Here is a 20,492-nt window from a genome sequence, read left to right as displayed (position 1 = left end):
ACACAGGAAGTCTTCACCTCTAACGCATCAGGGGAGCAGCAGGACAATGTGCTCTGGTCAACTTCAGCCCCACATCTTTGCATGTTGAGCAGGAAGGTGGGGTGGGGGGGGGGAATTTTTGGACATTCAGCTAATTTTGCTTAGAACCCTCCATGTAATTGGGAAGCCCAGTTTGCACAGGATTCCTGTTCAGGTGGAGATTATAAACATACTCAGATGAACACATGACGATGTTTGGGTGGAGCCAGCAAGAATGGGGCAGGGCAAGCGCCTGTGGCCCCATTCCTTCCTCAGTGCATTCTGAGAGCACATGAGGCAAATGCTGACCTCCTGGCTTTGAGGCAGCCTTTGCCAACCTCTAAATGTTTTGGACTACAATTCCCATCAGCCCCAGCCAGCACTGGTGGCAACTGCAGTCCCGCACATCTGCCAAGCTGGTCAAGGTGGCTCTGAGGACAGGCCGTTCTTGTCCTTCACATTACTTAGTAATGGATCAAAATGTGCCTCTTTTGTATTTGCTTTGCTTTTTTGTATTTGAAATGTGTTGCACATTCTTGTCTGGAATCAACGCATGTAGGCAAAATGGCTCTCTGCCCCCCTGCATTAATTAAAACAAGTTTGCCTATGAATAGCATCACACAGTGTTAAAATGACAACATAAATGATTTAGCCTACAAAGATGGGTAGATGGAGAAGACCAATTAAGCATATGAAATGGTAGATACCAAAGGTGAGCTCAGTCCTTATGCGTGGCCAGTGTGGCACCTCCAGATGTTAGTTGACTGCAGCTCCCATGGCAAGATGGCTGGGCCAGATCTGGAGGGCACCAACCACATGTAAGAATCCTAAAAAGCATTATTTTGGGGAGGGGGAGTAACCCAGGAGCGGGGTGACAAAAAAACCCTCCACAGCTCGGCGACTGAAGATACTTAATGACCAGATAATGCTGTATTTCTGTTGGGGGGGGATGGGATGGAGTATGTTGCGGATTCCTCTTGTATCACCCTAACTTTTTGGAGGCGTGCTTTGACGATCAGAAATTTGGGGGAACTGTGCAGTAGCAGAGCAAACCAAATTCTCTGAGGAAGGCTTCAGTCCAGAACTTTTCCCACATAGCTCTGCATGGTGATATACCGTATTTTTCGCTCCATAAGATGCACTTTTTTCCTCTTAAAATCTAAGGGGAATGTCTGTGTGTCTTATGGAGAGAATGTGTGGTCCGTGGGGCTGGCGGGAGACCCAGGCTTCCCCCACCAGCCCTGACAAGCTCCCCGACCTGCTCTTTGGGGCTGGGGGTGGAGGAAAGCCGGGCTTCCCCCACTGCCAGGCCCACAAGCTTGGGGAGCAGCAGCCTTCCCGTTGCTCCCTGACCTGCTCTTTGGGGCTGGGGGGGAAAGCCGGAGCTGCCAGCCCCAAAGAGCAGGTCGAAAGGAACCTGAAGGAACTCCCACCTCGCTCCGGAGGCTTCGGGTTGCATTCACTGAAGGCGACTGAACACACCTTGTTTTAGAGAGGGAGAACCAGAAAAAAAATTCTCCCCCTCTCTGCGCAGCGCCCCTCCAGCGAAGCGGCAAGAGACATGGAAGGGGCTCCGTTTCTCCTGCCGCTTTGCTGAAGGGGTGCTGCGCAGAGAGGGGGAGAATTTTTTTTCTGGTTCTCCCCCTCTAAAACAAGGTGTTTCCTATGGTCGGGTGCGTCCTATAGAGCGAAAAATACGGTATGTCCCTGTTGCATTCTGGAAAGAGTCCCGCCGAGAGCACCTTCAGAGTATTCACAGCTTAACAGTTCCAAAGGGCAGGAAAGCTCCCAGCTTTAGTGTCCCCCAGAGTCAGGCTCATCTGGGCATCTTTGCTTCACAACACCAGGCCCTGCTGCTGATCTCCACTATCTTGTGGCTAGCACATGACCTGCCAGTTTCCAACAATGTGCTCAGGAAGAGCCGCAGCGCAGGGAAAGGCAACTGGTTCCAAGGACTTGCATTCATCAGGGCAGGATTAAATCAAGAAATAAGAGCTCCCTTCTGTCCATCAGGCAGCGCCCTTGAACTCTTATTCCCAGATTTCCATCATGGGCGGTGACTTTTTGTCCTCCTGTTATTTAACTGTTTAATTATTTTTTCACAAACATTATATACTGTGTGATTGCAAAAAACAAGAAAACCTCAAGCAATTTGCAAATAAAATAAAGGAATGAACTTATCAGTGAAAACAGGCAAAACCAACTTTTTAAACGTTGCTACCAAAAGGTAGCTGCAATTCCAAATCAATTCCAGAGATTGTGGCTCTAGGTAGGGAAGAGGGGTTTCCTCATCATGTTCAGCTCCTTTAGCAGACTACAGTTCCCAGAATTCTTTGGGGGAAGCCATGGCTGTTTAAAGTGGTAAGATCCTGCTTTAAATGTCTAGTGGAAATGTGGCTGGCATGGGAACCAAGAGCTGGCACAGATGACATTAAGCACCCAGCGATCTCTTCCATATTCCCACTCGCCCGTGGCCTACTCATGTGAGCAGTTCGACATTGAAGAATTGCATGAAATTGCAGCTCCCCCTCCGTGTCTCAGAAACCACCTTTCCAATCAGCAGTGGCTGAGAAGAATTCCTGCCTAGCCTGGGAGGTCTCCTCCCACCCACAGCGCAGAAGGGGAGAAAAGTGCTTCTCCCCCCTCCTTAATTGCCAGGACATCTAATTGCCTTTCTGTCTCTCTAATGCTGTAATAGCAGTCAGAATTGCACAGACTGATCCTCCACCGGGTTTCGCGAATGCCCCAAGAGTGAGGAACAGGAGAGCATTGTGCAAAAGGCTTCTGGTTTATTTTTTCAGACTGTATTCATGTGGGAACCTTCTGCCTCTCACTGCCATCCCTGCCCCCAAAACTTCCCACAGCCCTGTCCCTGCTCATGTGCTCAAGCTAGCCTGACAAACAAGCACAGCCCTATTGAGCCACCTGATTCACAAACTCATCATTTGGGGTGGTATCCAGTGCTAGTCCTACTCAGAGTAGACCCTCTGAAGTTAACAGACATGACTACCTTAAGTTATTTCAGTGGGTTTACTCTGAGTAAGACATAGTTGAATACAACCCCTGACCCAACATCTTGACACCAAGGGTTGTTTGTGACCAGTGCCAGTCCTACATCAGAGTAGACCCATTGAAATAGACACAGCTAACTTAGATCCTCTAATTGGAGTGGGTCTGTTCTTAGTAGAAGTTAGTTGGATCTGACTCCAAGATTCCAACCCTCCCACCGTCTATGACCAGCTGTCTCTGAGCAAGAGGGACAGCTTAGGGTGAGTTGGCCACAGTCATAGGATTTCATTTTCCCAGGACTCTGCAGCAGCAACCAGGCAGATGACATGTTTCCAGAATGCATAACACTTGTGACTCTTTCTGTGGTGCTGTAATAGCTTATCTCGCTCTCTCTCCCACAGGTAAATCGCACCTGGCCATTGTCCAGAAGGTGAACAATGAAGGCGAAGGTGACCCTTTCTATGAGGTGCTGGGCCTGGTGACACTGGAGGATGTCATTGAGGAAATCATCAAGTCAGAGATCCTGGACGAGTCAGATATGTACAGTTAGGTCCCTTCCAAATCTCCGCTATTGCCGGGCAGGGTGGTGTGATGGCAGATCGGCTGTATAGTAATAAATATGTGAATATGTGGATAGGACATTTTGTGGGTCTTCCTCTGCACCATAGGGCAGGGGCAGCCAGTGTGGCACCTCCACCTGCTTTGGACTACAACTCCCATCAGTCACAGCTGGCATGACGAATGATCTGAGATGATGGAAGCTGCATCTCACATCTGAAGCTGCTTGATTGAGGGTCTCCTGATGATCAGGTTTCATCCATGCAATACTGTATGCTGGAAGATTCAGGGCAGACAAAAGAAAGCACCTCTTCTCACAGTTAAACTATGGAACTCACTTCCACAGGAGGCAGTCCTCTTTTAAAGTCTTCTGAGATGGTGGCCATCGCTGCCTCCTGCAAGAGCAGATCTCATAGTTCATGATGCCTTGGCTGGCTCAGAGATACTCCAGGCCTCTTCCCTAATGCTGACCATTTCTTTTTTCAATGGCATACATTTGGCCACATTGCAGCCTGGTCCTCAGGCACAGTGCTTTGCTTTTCCCATGAGTGCTATGTCAACCATACACTTCTCAGGGAGAACTTTAGGACTGCATTGAGGGATAAAATTGGGGCATTTGCCAAACCTGCCCCAGTGTTTGAGAAGGATTTGACTACTCCCAATGGTGTCCATAGAATGGTGTCCATAGAATTTAATTTGAGTTGTGCAGGTATATTGAGTTGTGCAGGTATAATTTGAGTTGTGCAGGACTAGAAAGATGTAAATTATATGAAAGCAGAAGACTTCCAGGAGTCTGAGTTACGTGCCCTTGTGGTAGGCACCAGGGTGCATGGAACAAGCACAGTTTGCAGTAATACACTGAATAGTGGACTTGTTCTTGGGGGGACACCCTTCCTCTCAACCTATCCCCTTCCTCCTCTGCAGCTGACAACCGATCCAGAAAACGAGTGAATAACCAGAAGAGCAAAAGGGACTTCTCTGCCTTTAAGGACAATGACACAGAGTCCAAGGTGAAGATCTCCCCGCAGCTGCTCCTAGCTGCTCACCGCTTTCTCTCTACAGGTAAGAGATCCTTTGGGAATCACTCCCCACTCTTGGTTCGAAATCCTGGTTTTCTGGAGAAGCATCAAGCACCGTCTGCTGCTCTTGATATAATGCAGACATTTTGCTTTAGGAATCTCTCCTCCCCCCCATGTGTGGAGCACAGGGTAGCTGCAAATGAGTCATGGGCCTTACAAGACACACCTCCTTAACATGACCTTTGACCCCTGAGAGGTGGGTTTTCAGGGCCAACCCTATCATTTGTAATCTATTTTTGTATTCGTAATCTGCTTTAACTTTTTTTCAATTTAAGCCCAAAACCAAAACCAGGGCCTGCTGTTGAAGGGTGCGTGATGATGATGGTGGTGGTATAATAATACTGTACAGGTCATATGGGCATCAAGAAGCCCAGCAGCTTCAGGCTGCCATGGGGTCCCCACCCTCTGTGGGGCTGTGTTTTGGCTGAGTGTAGGAATGTGTGGCATGGGGCAGTTCAGGGAGGAACTGGCATATTTACATGCCGCTTAATACTAAAGCGGTCTCCAAGCAGCAAAAAATAGCAAAAAAATATAAAGCAAACAATTAAACCATAGGCATATCCGGTCTAAAATACAGCAATACCCTATAAATGCAGTAAAATTTTGGAAAGGTGAAGATACATGGGAAGCAAAAAACGCTCAGAGGACAGCCTCCTTGACAGGGGCTGCTTTGGGTTTCTCACAGGAGCCCATCTTACCTTTTTCTTGGCACACCAGTGCTGCCCGGCACATTTTTTGGAATTGACTGACTTGCATCATTTGCAAGAAATGCATCCCCACCTGGGCAGGCAGGTACCCCCACCGTTTGATGTGGAATCCTGTTCCCTTTGCTGTCTTATCTTGAGGCCCATAGTAAGAGCTGCCAAATCTGATTTCAAAGACTAATATGAGAGCCTTGTGAGAAGGTCATTCCCATTGTCTCATTCACAAATTACAGGGGATTTACCTTCTCAGAAAGACAAGGCTTCCATTATCCTGTCTGCTGTGGCTTTAGGCTTGAATGGGAGGTTGCTGCTGGGTCTGTCTGTTTATCCTCCCCCCTCTTCCTCGGCGTCTCTTCCTTGCATCAAAGTCAACAAAACACAGCCCCAATATGGTTGGCAAGTTTCTAGGGAGGGCAGCCAGCCAAGGATAGGCTACAACTGGAGATAGGGCAACGTAGGTTGTATCCAGTGCTGGTCCTACTCAGATTAGACTCCCTGCAATTAATGACATGGCTGACGAAGGTCCACTGCTTTTGGTCAGTCTGCTCTGAGTCCACCTTAGATACAACCATTTGCTTGCGGGGACAGGAGCTGCAAGAGGGAGCCTTGCTCCTTAGAACGCGGAAATGGCAAAGCCTGCTGAGAAGGAAAACGCATTGCCAGGGAAGCCCCACTGAGAGAGGCAGAGGCGGAGACCAAGAGAATATATAGATTATGGCGGGGGAAATCCCAGGGCGCTGCTGGTTTTTATTAAATTGTTATCTATTTCATAAAATGTGCATGTCACTTGATAGTAAGAAAAAAGACCTCAAAGCAATTTACAAAAAGAATGGAGCTATAAAGTTATCAATAGAAACATTTAAAGGCTGCTATTTAAACAAACCAATCCGTTGTAGATCTGGGAGGGATTCTCTTTGCAACTCTCCATACCTTTAACAAACTACAGCTCCCAGAATTCTTTGGAGGAAGCCGTGACTGTTCAAAGTAGCATCATAGCACTTTGAATGTTTGGTGTGAACCTGGCCAGGCTCTGTATCATCCGCAGTGACTGGCCGTGGCTCTCTCCCAGACCTCCCTGGAGAAGCCTTTGGGGATGGGCCTTTCTGCGTGCAAAGCAGGTGCTCTGCTGCTGACCACTGCCCTTCCCCAACAATTCTCACCCACTGAGGGTGAAGAAATATCAGGTCGATAGGAGCCTGAATTTCTGGTTTCAGTACACATCTCCCCCCACCCCCCGCCAACAGCTTTTTTCCGGGTTTCACTGCTCCCACTTCTTTGCAATGCCTGGACCTGCCCTGAAAAGTTGGTTCCCCTGGATGTTTCCCTCTGGGGTCTGACTTGCATGTCCCCGCCTGCTTTTTGCAGAAGTGACGCAGTTCACCCCCTCCCTCATTTCGGAAAAGATCCTGCTCCGCCTGCTCAAGCACCGCGACGTCATCAATGAGCTGAAGTACGACGAGGAAAACAAGAAGTGCCCCCAGCACTTCCTCTTCAACAGGAACAAGCCGGCCGACTTCTTCATCCTCATCCTGCAGGTAATCCAATCCCTTTGGCCTTTGGAAGCAGGGAGGGAAAGATTCTCACCAGTTTAAGGCAGTAGTGGGCGGGGCCAGGGGCAAAAGTGGGAGGAGCAACAGGTGAGACTTTGCTACAGCCAGCTGCATTCCAGCCACGCAAAAGTCAGAGTTTTCCCCACCCAAGGAGTGCTCAGAGGAGGGACAGAGAGGAGCATCCTGAGGGCCAGGTAGAGGGCAGCATTGGACCTCCGACATGAGGCTCACCCCCCCCTCCATTGTGCGGTATGGAACAGGAATGGCTAATGCCCTCTGAATGATGCTGGGCTCCCAGATTCCATGAGTCCAGCATGGCCAGTGGTCAGGGGTGATTGGGGGTCCCCAGCCGGGGGGCCAGGAGGATTGTGGGAAGCGATCCTGGGTGGGCCCACAGTCTGTGAGGGGCAGAGGCCAGCCTGTGAGGCCTTCCAGAGCATGTGCGCTGAGGATGCTGTCCTGCCATGCCCCCTCCCCCTGCCCCTGTGGTGCTCGGCTTGAAAAGTCAGATGAGCGCCACACCCCATAGTCGCCTTGAACTGGGCTTAACCATCCATGGGGGGCTGTGCTCTGGCACAACCCACAGGCTCTCCTCAACTCCCCTCTGCCACCTTTTCGCTCCTTCAAAGATGTATTGCCCCAAGCCGGGTTTCTGATAGGTGTTTCTCAATTCCCTTTGTTCCTGCTGCCACCACAGATACTTTGTTCTGAACTTTTCTCACCTCTTGCAGAGCCAGTCAAGAGGCATGTGGTGCAATTTAGTAGCACATGAAAATTTGGCCTCAGTTTGGAATTATCTCTTTGTTCCTTTGTCTCCTACAAAGTGAAGGCTGATAACAATACTGACCCTCCTCTATTAATCCAGCCCTGCTGCCCTCAAATCCTCTCCCCACATCCACCTCTTGCCCCAACTCGGCTTCCACATTGTCTCCCACCAGCATTTAAACCCCTTTTCAAGCTCTTATCCAATCACCAGTCATTTCCAACTGCACACACTGCCTCCTGCTTCCAACCTAACACATACCTTAATTTAAATATTATACTTAACCTTAACCACATTTACCTTACAATACTGCACATGCACACAAATACAGATGTTCCCTAAAGAAATGCCCAAACTTCTTCCACACCTGTTTGTTGCAGGCAGAGGCTGACATTCATAGGCTAACTGTCCTCCCCCCCCTTTGGAAGCTTGTGTGCCATTTTTCACCTTCTCATTGAAAGATCCCTTTACCGCGGTGCAACTGCTGCTGACTCTGGAAGCTCCTGAGAATCTCACGTGACTCTTTGTCTTTCTCACAGGGCAAAGTGGAGGTGGAGGCCGGCAAGGAGAATATGAAATTTGAGACCGGTCCTTTCTCCTATTACGGAGTGATGGCATTGAGCCCGTTGGTCACCACAAGTAAGGACCTGCATGCAGAGGGGGCCAAAGGGAGCGGCCACAAAAGGGGCAGGGGCCAGGCACCCTTCCCAGTGGAGCCCGCTCCCTCTGTCTGTCAGTGGCAGTCCTTGAGGGCGGGAATGGTCAGCTGGCAAGCCGGGCCCAGGAAGTATTGTTTTACCAAGCCCCCTGGGTGGGCGTCCACCAGGGCATGCAAACCCTGATGGACTTGAGCTCCCTTCAGCCCCAGCCAGTATAGCCAGTGGTTAAGGATGATGAGTTGTAGTCTGGCAACTTTGGGAGGGCCCCACACACTTGCCACCTCTGCCTTAGGCCTCGCTCAAGGCATGGTAGTAAAAAGATATGCCCATCATTCACTTATAAGGGAAGGCAGATTCCCTGGGAGAGAAGGAGGGCTCAACTCTCCTCTTTAGGCTTTGGATGTGACACACTATCCATGCCAGAGCGCATGTGCTCCATAAATGGGTGGGCCTGATTGTTCACAGGGGGTGTCTTTCTTGTTCCTCCCCCCCAACAAAAGGGGTTGTGCTGCAGAATACATATCATGCACCCCCTGTTTGCAGAAAGGGCTGGGCTTCCAGAATACATGCCCATCCCAAGATGCTTTGCTTTTCCCTCGTAGCTGCACCTCCCAATCCTGGAGGAGACTGGCTCTTTCAGAGAGGGCTCTTTCCCAGCCCTACTCAGAGATTTTGGGGATTAAACCTGGGACGTTTTGCATGCAAAGCTCAAGTTCTACCAAGCTATGGTCCTTCCATGCTTGGGGCCCCCTTGCAGTATCAGAGGTTTCTGGGGCACAGCTTTTGACTCCTGTGTAGCCAGGCATGAATTCAGGAGCTGACCCTCACTAGGACATTGCAAGAGGTCCTGGCACTCATCTGGAGAGCGGGCTGAAATAACCCCTGAGCTGTGGCAACCAGAAACCACAAAACAGCCCCCCATGAGCGTTTGAAGTTGCTTTCTCCCAACTAAGGCTTGTTTTTCCATGTAGCCCAGAAGCAGAAGCAGCTCTTTAAGGTGTTGTGCAGGACTTCCCCAGCCCAAGACCTGTAATCCCTTTAAGCAAGAAGTTAGGGCAGCAAGAGGCCGGCCTCCTGATGTTGTGGGCTGCAGTTCTTATTGTCGCTAATCATTGGCCTTGCTGGCTGGGGCTCCTGGGGGTTGGAGTTCAAATCTTGAGGCACCACATTGTTTCCCCTATGTAAAGGGATTGCACCTGGGATCTTCTGCGTACAGTCTTCATGTCCTAAATCAGGAGCCACTTTGTCCTCTGCTGGCATCCCTTTGTCTTGAGAGACAGGGCGTGAAGTCAGACCCCTGTGTTAGCAGCACCGAAATGACCTGGGCTGCTCAGACAACAAGACCCCTTTCTTGGCCTCTCTGATGTGGTCCAAAGGAAAGCAGAGCAAGACCTTTGGCACCAGCTTAGCTGCAGGAATTGCTGGAAGGAGGCGGACAAGGCGCCATCCAACCAGCTTAGGGACTTCACTCTGGATTTGTTGTAGGGTTCACTCCTTAGCCTTTTCTTCTCCCAGTGATGTTCTTCAAAGCAGCGGAGGTTTAGGATCAGAGTTTTCCTTCTCCTAGAGGGGTTCCCTTCCCAGGTTGACAAGCCCCATCTGCCCCTAACTCTGTCCTCTAGGGGATGGAAGAAGGACCAGAAGTATATTCCAGAAATTGCCCTGCTCAGTTGCAAGCTCTTGAGCTCCACACTCCATTTACTGACCTCTTGCATGAATGAATGGGTGCTTAGTGCTAAATAAGCCATTGGTGGAGGGGAGGGGGTCCTCTTAGGAATGGCAGTCCCCCCCTTTCAAATCACCACTCAGGTGAATTGGATCTCCCCTTTCCTTCCACATAGCAGTCATGTTACACCCACTACCGTGGAAGGTAAACAGCCACATAGAAAGCTGTCTTATGCTGAGTCAGAGCATTGGTCTGTCTTCCTCAGCATTGCCTACACTGACTGGCAGGAGCTTTCCAGGATTTCAGAGAGCGAGTGTCTCCCAGCCCTACCTGGCAATGCCAGGGCAAGGCAGATGCTCTGCCACTGAGCCCCGTCCCCTCCCCAGGACGGGAAAGGCAGAATGCGTGCAGTGCGGAAGGAGATAAGGTGGTGGTCAGACCAAGGAAATTCCACCCCAGAGAGGTCAGGCTCAGAACAGCTCTCAGTGGAGACAAGATCAAAGGACAACAGACAGGGACAGATATATACAATCTTGTGTGCTGTATTAAGATTTGTTTGTTTGTTTGGGGAGGAGTGACTTGCAGGAAAGTTCCCATCAGCCTAAGCGTGCCAGCGTGGGAACAAACTCTCCAGTAATTTAACACTGGACTCTCCCCCCACCCCCCACCCCGTGGTGGCACCATCTCATTCTACATCTGTGGCTCTGCTTCTGTGTGCTCACTTCTTGGGCTTCCTCAGAGGAGAAGGGCCACAGCTGGGACAGAGGGGGCAGAAGAGGAGGAAGGCTAGCCAGCCAGGAAGACTGGAGGCGAAGGTTGAGGGAAGAGTGCATGTCAGGGGCCAGACATAATTGCTCTGGGGCTGGCTGGGCTCACCGGCCACCACTGCCCATCCCTGCCCTGATGCTTGAAGAAAGCGGACTCTGCCGCTTCTTGGGTTACTGCCGTATTTGACGTTAGACTTCTGCCCCCTCGTGGCCGACCTGGTGCACATGGTCCTGCGCCACATCATGCCAGGTGTCCATCTATAGCAGGGCTGGGGGACCTTTCTCAGCACAAGGGCCACTTTCCCTTCTGGGGAATCTTCTGGGGGCCACATGCCAGGGTGGCAGGTCCAAAGCCTGAAGTCACTTTTATTGAGCAAGCTCGTTTCCACACATACACATTCCCCTCTTGCTTGTTAGGAAGGAGGATGGAGTTCAAGGAGACCTAGCCATGTCAGGACACTTGGGGAGTGGCATGAAGCAGGACCTGTGAGGGGTAAGGCCTGTGGGGAGCCCCAGAGTGCCAGGCAGAAAGGCCTGGAAGGCAGTGGTCAGTCACTGAGCCTGAGATTCCCCACCCGTGAGCCAGTGTTTCACATTATTGGTTTTTTCATCCAACACATTTCACAGCTTCCCTTGTACTCTTCCCTTGATATAAGCCTTTATCTGATTTTATTCATAAAATATTATGAAGGCTTTTTCATGATACAATAAGATAAAAGGAAGCAAATAAAAAGCAGAACAGAGAAAGAAAGATCACAGAGAATGCAAGTCCTCTCTGAAAGGTGGATCATGGCCCTTTTCTCACACAGAAAGGGGGGGCCCTCCCACCTCCCACCTAGGAGCTCTTCCCAGAATGTTCCCCTGCACAAGGTCGCCTGGAAGCAGCCAGAGCTTCATAACAGCGCAACAACAGTCCATTTCCAGGGGGAGGATGCCCTGTGGCGAGCACAAGCAGGCGTGGACTTCTGGGGGAGGCCATGCCATTTGGGCTTTCCGCCAGGGGCACCAGAATGGGCTAGCAACAAACCCGCAAAGGGGCTGTGGGATCTTTCTCCATAAGCAAAGGTTTCTTTGACGTCTCCTTTTGCATCTCTCTCTCCTTCCTGTCCTTCTCTGTGTCCATGTCGGGTTCTAGCTTTGCCTGTTGCGCCCCAGCACCAGCCTCTCATGCCCCGAGCATCTTTGTTTCCCAGGGTGTCAGGTAAACAACACTTGTGCATGGTGTGAGAGGTGCACATTAACCCCTTGCCTGGCAGGTTGCATTGACCCAGCCCTGCTTTCTGGAGGGCACCAGATTGGCAAAAGATGGTATTTGGGGTACATAAATTGGAAATGCAAATGCACTGGGCTGCAGATTATTTTCTTTACAGAAATTGTGTTGCGCTGCAAAGCCCAGTCCAAATTTTGGCCCAAACAGCCCCAGATGTGTTTACTGGGGCTGATGGGGATGCTGTCCAAAACTTCTGGAGGGGCCTGGGGAGGCAAAAGCTGCCTTAACCCACATCCCCTGCTCCTCATGGCTTTTTCTTTCTTTCTTGGTTGTTACCTTTTTTAAGTGTAGTTTTAAAAGCTGGCGTTAAAAGCAACAAACAAGTTGATCCAATTTGAACAAAAAGCAAATTGTTCATGCAGCCAGAGAGTGCATGATAGCCCTTCCTATTGGCTTACACCCCTCTTGGATGGCATCACTTTTAGCACGGGTGGCAAGAGAGTTCGAAGGGGGGAGGAAGGGCACGGCTTGGTCCCTGGCTCACTCTTCTCTGTGTCTAGTTTCAGAGGTGCGTTCTCCATCTCATTTGAGCAATCTGAACCGGTCGGCCTCCCTCTGCTACCATGAGCGCTCCGACTCCATCTCCTCCAACTTCAGCGGCAGCAACAACCAGCTCAACGCCAGCGCCAGCTCCCAGTACATCTCTGACTTCAGCGTCCGCGCCCTTACGGACCTGCAGTATATTAAGGTGGGTCTTGGGCCTGAGTCTCAAGAGGCACTCAGCTGTAAGGGGGGGGTGAGTAAATGAACATGTGTTACCCTGCCCACTTTGGATCCTGGCCCACCACTGACAAGCAGCCTAGAAAGGAATGTGGTCCTTGAGCTGAGAAAGGGCCAGACTTCTCCTGCTTCAGACTGCAGGTAGTGGTTTGCAGGATAGCACACAGCTGCCCTCCATATCAAAAATATGGCAATCTCTTCACAGAGGAAGCTAGTTTGTCAGGGAGAAAGATTTCAGCCTTCTCCCTAACATGCTAACTTTTCCTGTGTGAAGGAAGTTATTTTGTACAGATGAGCATCCCATCAGGTCTGAGGTAAATGTTCCCTTGGGGATCTTAAGCCAGGGCTGTTGGTGTTCTGTGCAAGTGCAGACTTCAGTCCCAAGTGCAAAAATTCTGCAACCTGAGTGTTTCAGCAATTTTTATAAAGTACGTTTCTAGTCCTTATGGTTGTACATGTGCTGGCAATGCCTTGGGAAAATTCAAAAGTCAAGAGGCAGAGATCCAAGTACCTTTTCTGTCAGTCAAAGGGCAGGGTGTCACCTGAATTTCCTCATGATTACCAGAAACAGAATTTGTTAAGCAAAACAGTTGAGTGTGTATTTAAGAAGAAGCATTTTTAATAATAATAATAAATTTACATAACCTATATGCATTATGAGGGACACGGGTGGCGCTGTGGGTTAAACCACAGAACCTAGGGCTTGCCGATCGGAAGGTCAGCGTTTCGAATCTCCGCGACGGGGTGAGCTCCCGTTGCTCGGTCCCTGCTCCTGCCAACATAGCAGTTCGAAAGCATGTCAAAGTGCAAGTAGATAAATAGGTACTGCTCCGGCGGGAAGGTAAACAGCATTTCCTTTCGCTGCTCTGGTTCTCCAGAAGCTGCTTAGTCATGCTGGCCACATGACCCGGAAGCTGTACGCCGGCTCCCTCAGCCAATAAAGCGAGATGAGAGCCGCAACCCCAGAGTCAGTCACGACTGGACCTAATGGTCAGGGGTCCCTTTACCTATATGCATTATGGAATTTTGCTTTTATCGTGCAAAATTTTGCTTTTGGGGGGGGGGGAATGGTGCACACTGAGCTATGTGTTGAGGGTTCAGCTTCTGTCTCCTTCTTTACCCGGCAGATCACACGCCTCCAGTATCAAAATGGTCTCATGGCCTCCCGCCTCGAGAGCTGCCCCCAGTCTCCCGAGGGCGGCACCCCCAAATTGGACACCTCCTTGTCAGAAAAGGTGGAGACCTCAGTGACGGACGAAACAACCAGCCTTTTGAACGAGAGGAACTGCCAACACCACAAAGCAAACCACAGCCCCCCAGACAACGTCGTCTGACCCTGGCCTTTGGGCGACCCGGTCTGGTTGGTTTTGCCTCAGTCCTTCCCTTCCAAAGACGAGAACTGGGGGGCGGTGGGGGGGGGAACACACTAGTGCCCACAAGAGGATTTTGATTGTGTACCTACAAACCTCAGGTAGTGGCTGCAGCCAGGGAGGGAGAATATCCAGATAATGTTTCTCTCTAAGCTCTCCCCACATCCGCACGTGCACACACTCTTCCTTTGCAGGACAGTTTGATCCGTCAACGGCTGGCAGCCTGACCGTGGAAACAGCTGCCCAGCTGCTGATGAAAAGGATGCGGGTTCTGGATACCAAAGGGAACTTGGTCACGGAGGGCCAAAGCCCAAACTGTGTGCTGCAATCTGGATGCTCCTGTTTTCATTTCAGGCGGGGGTTGGGGAGGGGCTGGCTGCCCTGAAGATTTCCAAAGGGAGTTTGCTCCCTGCTTGCTTTTCTACACCAGCTTTTTATTTAAACAAACAGAAAGAGACGAAGTGGCACCACGGCCAGGCGCGTTCAGAAGAGAGGAATCCTATTCTGGAGCACACCTGGCTCTTCTCCAGCGGAGACCACCTTGTGGAGAGTGGCACTCCCTGCCTCCAGTCCAGAGGCTGGCAGGTAGAGAGACCACACAGAACTGGCCAGAAGGAGAGCAGGGCAGCTGCTGGGGTCCTATGAAGGCAACAGCAGCCCCTGCTGGGAGGACAAGAACCCTTTTTCTGTCTCAGGAAGTTCTGTGTCTTGCGTGTTGTCTGGGCATCTGTTCTGTTATTCTGTTATATTTTTATTTTTTTTTATCCAGCCCATTGGGCACTGGACAGGAGACGAGTGTCTGACAAACATCTAGGAACTAAGCAGGGTTTAAAGGTTGGTGGAACCTGCACTCTGCCCCTGCCTGCCTCGTGGGGCAGTGGGGAGAGTGTTTCTGCTTGGAGGGAGGGGAACTGTTGCTTCCTCATTCAGGCTCTGATCCCACGGAAGAAAGTGTGCCGCAAGGATAATTAGATGAATTGTGCCGCTTCACGAATGTTTTCCTGGTGGGCTGTACGAAAAGCTCCCTGGAAATCAAAAAATGAGTGTAGCAGGGAGAAGGCAGGGCTAGAATTTGTTGTACTCTTCTCTACTTGCAGGGAGTTTATGTTCTCTTAGTTGTTGCTCTTGTATGTTTTTACATGGGGGGGGGGTTGGGGAACATTCAGAAATGGTAACCTCCAGATACAGACTCAAATGGTACAGTCCCTTCTACTGATTTCTTCTCCTGTGTAGATCAGGCCAAGAATGATCAGCTCTGCTAGGCTTCTAGTTTCAAGGTCTCATGTGGAAATCTGACAGAGCCAGTGACAGTTCCCAGATCCTGTATGTGGTGCCTTTTGGGACTTAACAGAGTTGGAAGTGACAATAGCAGTTGCAGCACAGGAGCAGCCCTGAAGGGTTTCCAGATGCAGGAGTTTTCAGTCATAACTGCAATAATAAATTGTGTTTTGCTTTGTTCCTGTAAAGCCTGATTTCTATCTAAATTGCTCGTGGCACATGGGAAAGCAGCAAATTCATGCAGTCACTTACTGTGGGGGAAATGACACCACTTGGAGGTGTCCCCTCCATTCTTCTGTAGTTACTTTGGATAGATTAGTACTTTCCACTGGGTGGAATCAGGACACAGCCACCTTGAGGATTAATTTTCAGTGGTCAAGAGTCTTTTCATTATGCCTCACTACAGAATGAATCCAGCCCAGCCCTTGCTGCTGGGTCAGTTTGCCCCGAGGGGATTTGGGTGGTGTGCAGACGTCTCTCATTATAGTTGCCCACTCTCCACCTTACTAAATGGGGCTCAGGACCATCTTCAAACACTTTTGTTAAAACTGCTCTGGAGATTTGAAGGGTGTCATGTTCAGGACCTCTGCTCTGAACATCCTCCTCTGATCTTTGCCCTCCAACCCTCAGCCCCCCAAAGGTCTCCTGCCCCCCTTGCCTTTTGTCCTTGCTGCCCCTTCATGCCCCCTTGCCTGGCACTGTCCCCAGGGCCCCCTGCCTAATGCCACCTCTCTTACTTCCTTCAAAACCTGCCTTCTCCGTGAAGCCTTTGGACACTAACAGCAGACCACACAGCCATGATTCATTCATCCCCAGCATCACACAGTCATACATGCTGATGGGAGTTGTGGTCCTGTGCATCTTCTAGAGGGCACCTGGTTGGGGAAAGGCTGCCCAGTAACAAAGCTTAAGCACCGGAGATTGAAATGCTGCACACATTTTACCTGTGTGCACCCCATCTCCCATTTTCCTTCCCTTCGTCTGCTTATGAGAAATTGTAAGCCCCTTAGGGCAGGGACCTGCCCTTTTGTAAAGCACCAATGCACATCAATGGCATTATATCAATACTACAGTTACTGCTAATAGTAACATTACAGGTACTGGCCAGTGGGTGCCCACCATGACTGGTCTTTTCCAAGGTTCAGCTGAATCTCTCCAGTAACCTGTGAGGAGTCCTGGGTTTGTGGCTTTTTTGTTTTGGGGAAACTTGTCCAAGGGCAGAAATAATCTGTGTTTGCATCTGCCTGCTGAGGACTCTGCCCTCATGCTCTTAAAAGGTCTGTCTTCACATTCTGATTGACTCTCCAGAATCGCTTCCTTTGATCTCCACTGAAACCTGTCAGAAACTCTTTGGGCTGTCCAGTGTCCAGAGGACCAGAAGGGGAGGGGGCTGGAGAGGCATATTTAGCTTTGCAAGACATGCAGGGATTTTGATGCTGCTCTCTGTGATCCCCCTTTTACTTTCTCTTCACCCGGGCAGGTTGTTCTGTTGCAGAGCTGAGGAGCCTGTGACCCTCGGGATGCTGCTGGACTACAACTCCCATCATCCCTGACTATCGCGGGAGCTGGTTGGGGTTGTTGGGAAGTGAGTATTTGGAGGGCCACAGGGTTCCCCATTCCTCTTACTAAAAGGATGAGGCGTCTAATCCAGGAGAAGACACCAAATCCAGGGTGGGAGATAAGGAAGCAAGGCAGGATGGAAGACATTGCAGCTGCATCATATCGCCCAAAGGCGTAAGAAGGTGCCCTTCTCCAGGCATAGGCCAGGGATCACTTGGCCCTTTCCAGCCACCGTCTGCTGGATTGGGGAAGAGTTGCAGTCAGGTGGCGCTTAGATGATTCAGTCACTCTCGCTGTAGAGAGTCAGTGTTGCCTGTTCCCCAGAGAGTGTTCCCCTTGCGTCTCTCAGCCCAGTCTCATGGCTTATTCAGTGACCCTGGCGGAGTCACAGGTGCCTGCTTCTGTCAGAGTGTCATTCACTTGAGGACTTGTGTTTCATGAGTCACAATGTAAAGTACAATTATATATCTGCACAAAAAGCATGTGAAAATTGATGTAGGCAGAACGTGAACCTCTCTAAGTGGAAGTGTTTGGATGAAAGGCAATATTCGTTCGCTGCAATTTCCCATAAACCAAAATGGAGTTGGAATTGGGCTTGGGCCTGTTCACTTGGAAGCAAGTCCCACTGTGTTCAGGTGGGTTTACTCCCAAGTAAGTGGGTACAGGAGTGCAAAAAGTGATCTGAAATTTGGTCACCGGGTTTGGCTTGGGGAGGAAGGGACCATCACACAGACTGTATGACTGTACCCAGATGTGTTGATGTTCTATTAAATGGTGTAGCAGGAATGTACTTTTATAGCACAGCATTGCACTTCAAACATTGCAGTTTCTCATAGGAAACATGTTGGTGGGTAAAGACGCCCAAGAGGTTTTTGTACCTGAAGCAGAAAATACAAATGGTGTCCCCTCCACTAAAAATATAATTTTAAAAAACTACATGATTTCAAATTTGCTGTCCTCAGTTGTTTCGCCTAGCAGAAGGCACGTAGATCACAAGGCTGATGGGAGTTGTGTCCAAAACTTCTGGAGGGCACTAAGCTGGCAAAGGCTGGCATATAGGAACTTTGCCAACTTCCAAGTGGCTGGGAGACTTTCTTGGCCCTCAAACCTCTTTTACAGGGCCAAAATAGGTCTGGGAAGGTGATGGGCTTGCAAGGACACCCAGGTTTAGAGCCAAACAGTGTTAGCATTTCCTTAGTAAGTTCATGGCTCTGGGCAAAATCACGGACTCATAGCCCCAGTTGGACATCCATCAAGCATAAAATGAAGGGTTGTCAACATTTTGAATGCCATCTGTTGATAGGCCTTCAACAGCAGCTCAATCTGAAGACAGCAGTGGGGAGTCCTGTTTAGCTCCAGTCAAGCTGCTGTGCAGCCACAACTGTAAGCCTGGCTGGTGCCCCTCCCAATTCTCTGTTGGCAACCCTGAGAGCACTGCAGATCTCCAAGTGGCTTCTGGCTCAGTCAGGCCGTGGGGTGGGGTAAAACCCACAGGGGGGCTATGTTCTGGTTTACCTTTCTGACCTCCTGTGGGATGTCAACCTGTCTAGTATTCTAAGGGCAGCGTTGGAGGTTCGGCAGAAGGAAAGTGAGAGTGTTGGAGTGGTGAAGTTAAAAAGTTCCAACAAGCAAAACACTAGCACATCAGGTGGAAAAGCAGGGAGAGGGCTGGGTTACATCTTTCTTCCCTGCGCAGCTAGTTCTCTGATTGCAGGGATTTGTTTATTTTTCATAAGAAAAACTGTGACCACCCATCTCATGATTTTACCTGCGTGACCAGTCCAGGCCAGTATTTCTTAATTCTCTTCCTGCATTTTCCTAAGCACAATTGACTTTGAAATGTTGGGTTAGGTTAGCAATACTTGATTCTGGAACTGGAACTGGGGCGAGGGGAGTAGTTCCTTCATTTGCTTTGTGACTGGTTTTTTAAAACAGCAGGATCCCTTTTCCTGCCTCCAGGGCTATTTTCAACGGATGTCTGTGCTTCTAAGCAGCTTTAATTAGACTGTATATGTGTCTCATTTGAATGTAGCTTTTTGTCTGAGTTTTAAAATTTTGTTTTGTGTGGGGGGATTGTTGCGGTTTTTATTTCCCTTTTAAAAAATATTGTTATTATTATTATTATTCCTAAGGAAAGCACAATGGTTTTTCAACATTTGCCCCTTTGTGGGTGACATGATGTAATTTATTGTCTTTTTTCTGATTTTAAAATACAAACACTAAACCTAAGATCCTAGCTCCCATGAGGGAGACAAGCTTTTAAAAAGATTATTATTATTATGTAATAAATATTACCAAATCAAAGTGTGGTGGAAAATGTTGGTGACTTTTCTTTCAAAGCCTCTAAGTGGGTTTGCTCTCAGAGCCAAGGTTGTGATCCTGCAGGAACATACCTGAAAGGGGGTTGCGTAGAAATCAGTGGGACTTAATTTGGGCTGGGCAATATCTGGTTTCCAACATCATGATATATCACCAGCTAAACACTGCGATATACTGAAATATTGCGATGTCTGATTTAAGGGTGGAGCTATGGACTGATTGGCTTCATGGTTCTTCTCACATAGCATACACACAAATCATGATTTGTGATGTAGCCAGGTCAAAAATTACGAAACCAATATCACAATTGGGACTTCAAACCGGCATTGGATGATATATCACCCAGTCCTAGACTTAATTTCCAAGGCCACAATCCAATGGGGTTGGCAGCTTTTACACTTATCATTGCTCCTGTGCCTAAAATAACAAAAAGAAAGCAGTAACAATGAAAAGAAACAAAATTGTGTGTGTTTTTATACTGTTTTTGCCAACCACCCCAGACAGGGACTGGAAACCATAGTTTTTAGTTCCCTATAAATGACAATAATGAGAGAGCTGATTGTATTTCCTGAGGAAGCTCCATAAATGTGCAGCCACCACTGAAAAGGCCCTGCTTCTTGTGCTTGATAAGCTCATCTCCCTTTCTGGCAGGCGGACCAGCTGGTGATATTCATCTCCTTGCAGCTAGCAGATTTGTCTACTTAAATTAGCAGCTGCTATTAAAGGCAGAGGAGGAAGCCAGGCTGAATTTTTAATCTGGTCAGTTGACAGTCTTATTTCTGCACTGATTTTAAATGGTGCTCCAGTAGGGTTTGGGGTTTTTTGGCCTGGGTCTGTGCTGCTTGTCCTATCACCTATCCCGGGTGAACTGCAGTTCCCATTTTGCCTTTCGAGGAGGCCTCATTTCAAAGTGTTAATCTGCATTGCTAGAGATACCTCTGAACCTCTGACAGGGAATGCAGATGTGGGCACACGAACACAGAGGCAGTGCTGGGGGCAGAGCTGGCTGTTTCCCATCCAGCAGCTGGCCAGATGTGTTCTGAACAGTTGACAGCATGACAGGGTCGGAGGCAATATGCAGGGAGAGATTGCACTCTTCTCCTGCTTCTGGGCACCTTTTGCTATTACACTCCAGTGGTTGTACTGGTTTTGTTTTGTGTTTGTGCTGTTGATATATAATAAAAAAAAATAAAGGCAGCAGA

At 49.3% G+C, this 20,492-nt stretch overlaps 1 protein-coding gene across 3 annotated transcripts in view; it reads left to right on the top strand.

Annotated features, from left to right (window-relative positions):
- The window catches only part of CNNM4 (cyclin and CBS domain divalent metal cation transport mediator 4), a 46,790-nt gene extending 27,515 nt beyond the window's left edge, over nucleotides 1-19,275 (top strand). The window contains exons 2-8 of one of the 3 annotated variants that reach the window (XR_014171236.1): nucleotides 3,429-3,572; nucleotides 4,510-4,647; nucleotides 6,734-6,903; nucleotides 8,221-8,320; nucleotides 12,544-12,731; nucleotides 13,891-17,019; nucleotides 17,236-19,275. Coding sequence is in view for 2 of the 3 variants with exons in the window: in XM_081922924.1 (XP_081779050.1) it covers nucleotides 3,429-3,572; nucleotides 4,510-4,647; nucleotides 6,734-6,903; nucleotides 8,221-8,320; nucleotides 11,909-11,974; nucleotides 12,544-12,731; nucleotides 13,891-14,097 (1,013 nt within the window). In the remaining variant the exon portion in view is untranslated. Of the gene's footprint in view, nucleotides 1-3,428; nucleotides 3,573-4,509; nucleotides 4,648-6,733; nucleotides 6,904-8,220; nucleotides 8,321-11,908; nucleotides 11,975-12,543; nucleotides 12,732-13,890 lie in introns of all 3 variants that reach the window. The other 2 variants (XM_081922924.1, XM_081922925.1) reach the window with 2 other exon arrangements.
- Nucleotides 19,276-20,492: the final 1,217 nt, after the last annotated feature.

Source organism: Podarcis melisellensis, assembly GCF_964234715.1.
Source record: "Podarcis melisellensis genome assembly, chromosome: 8".
In the NCBI taxonomy this organism is placed as follows: Eukaryota; Metazoa; Chordata; class Lepidosauria; order Squamata; family Lacertidae; genus Podarcis; species Podarcis melisellensis.
This window is presented reverse-complemented; position numbering and strand designations above follow the sequence as displayed.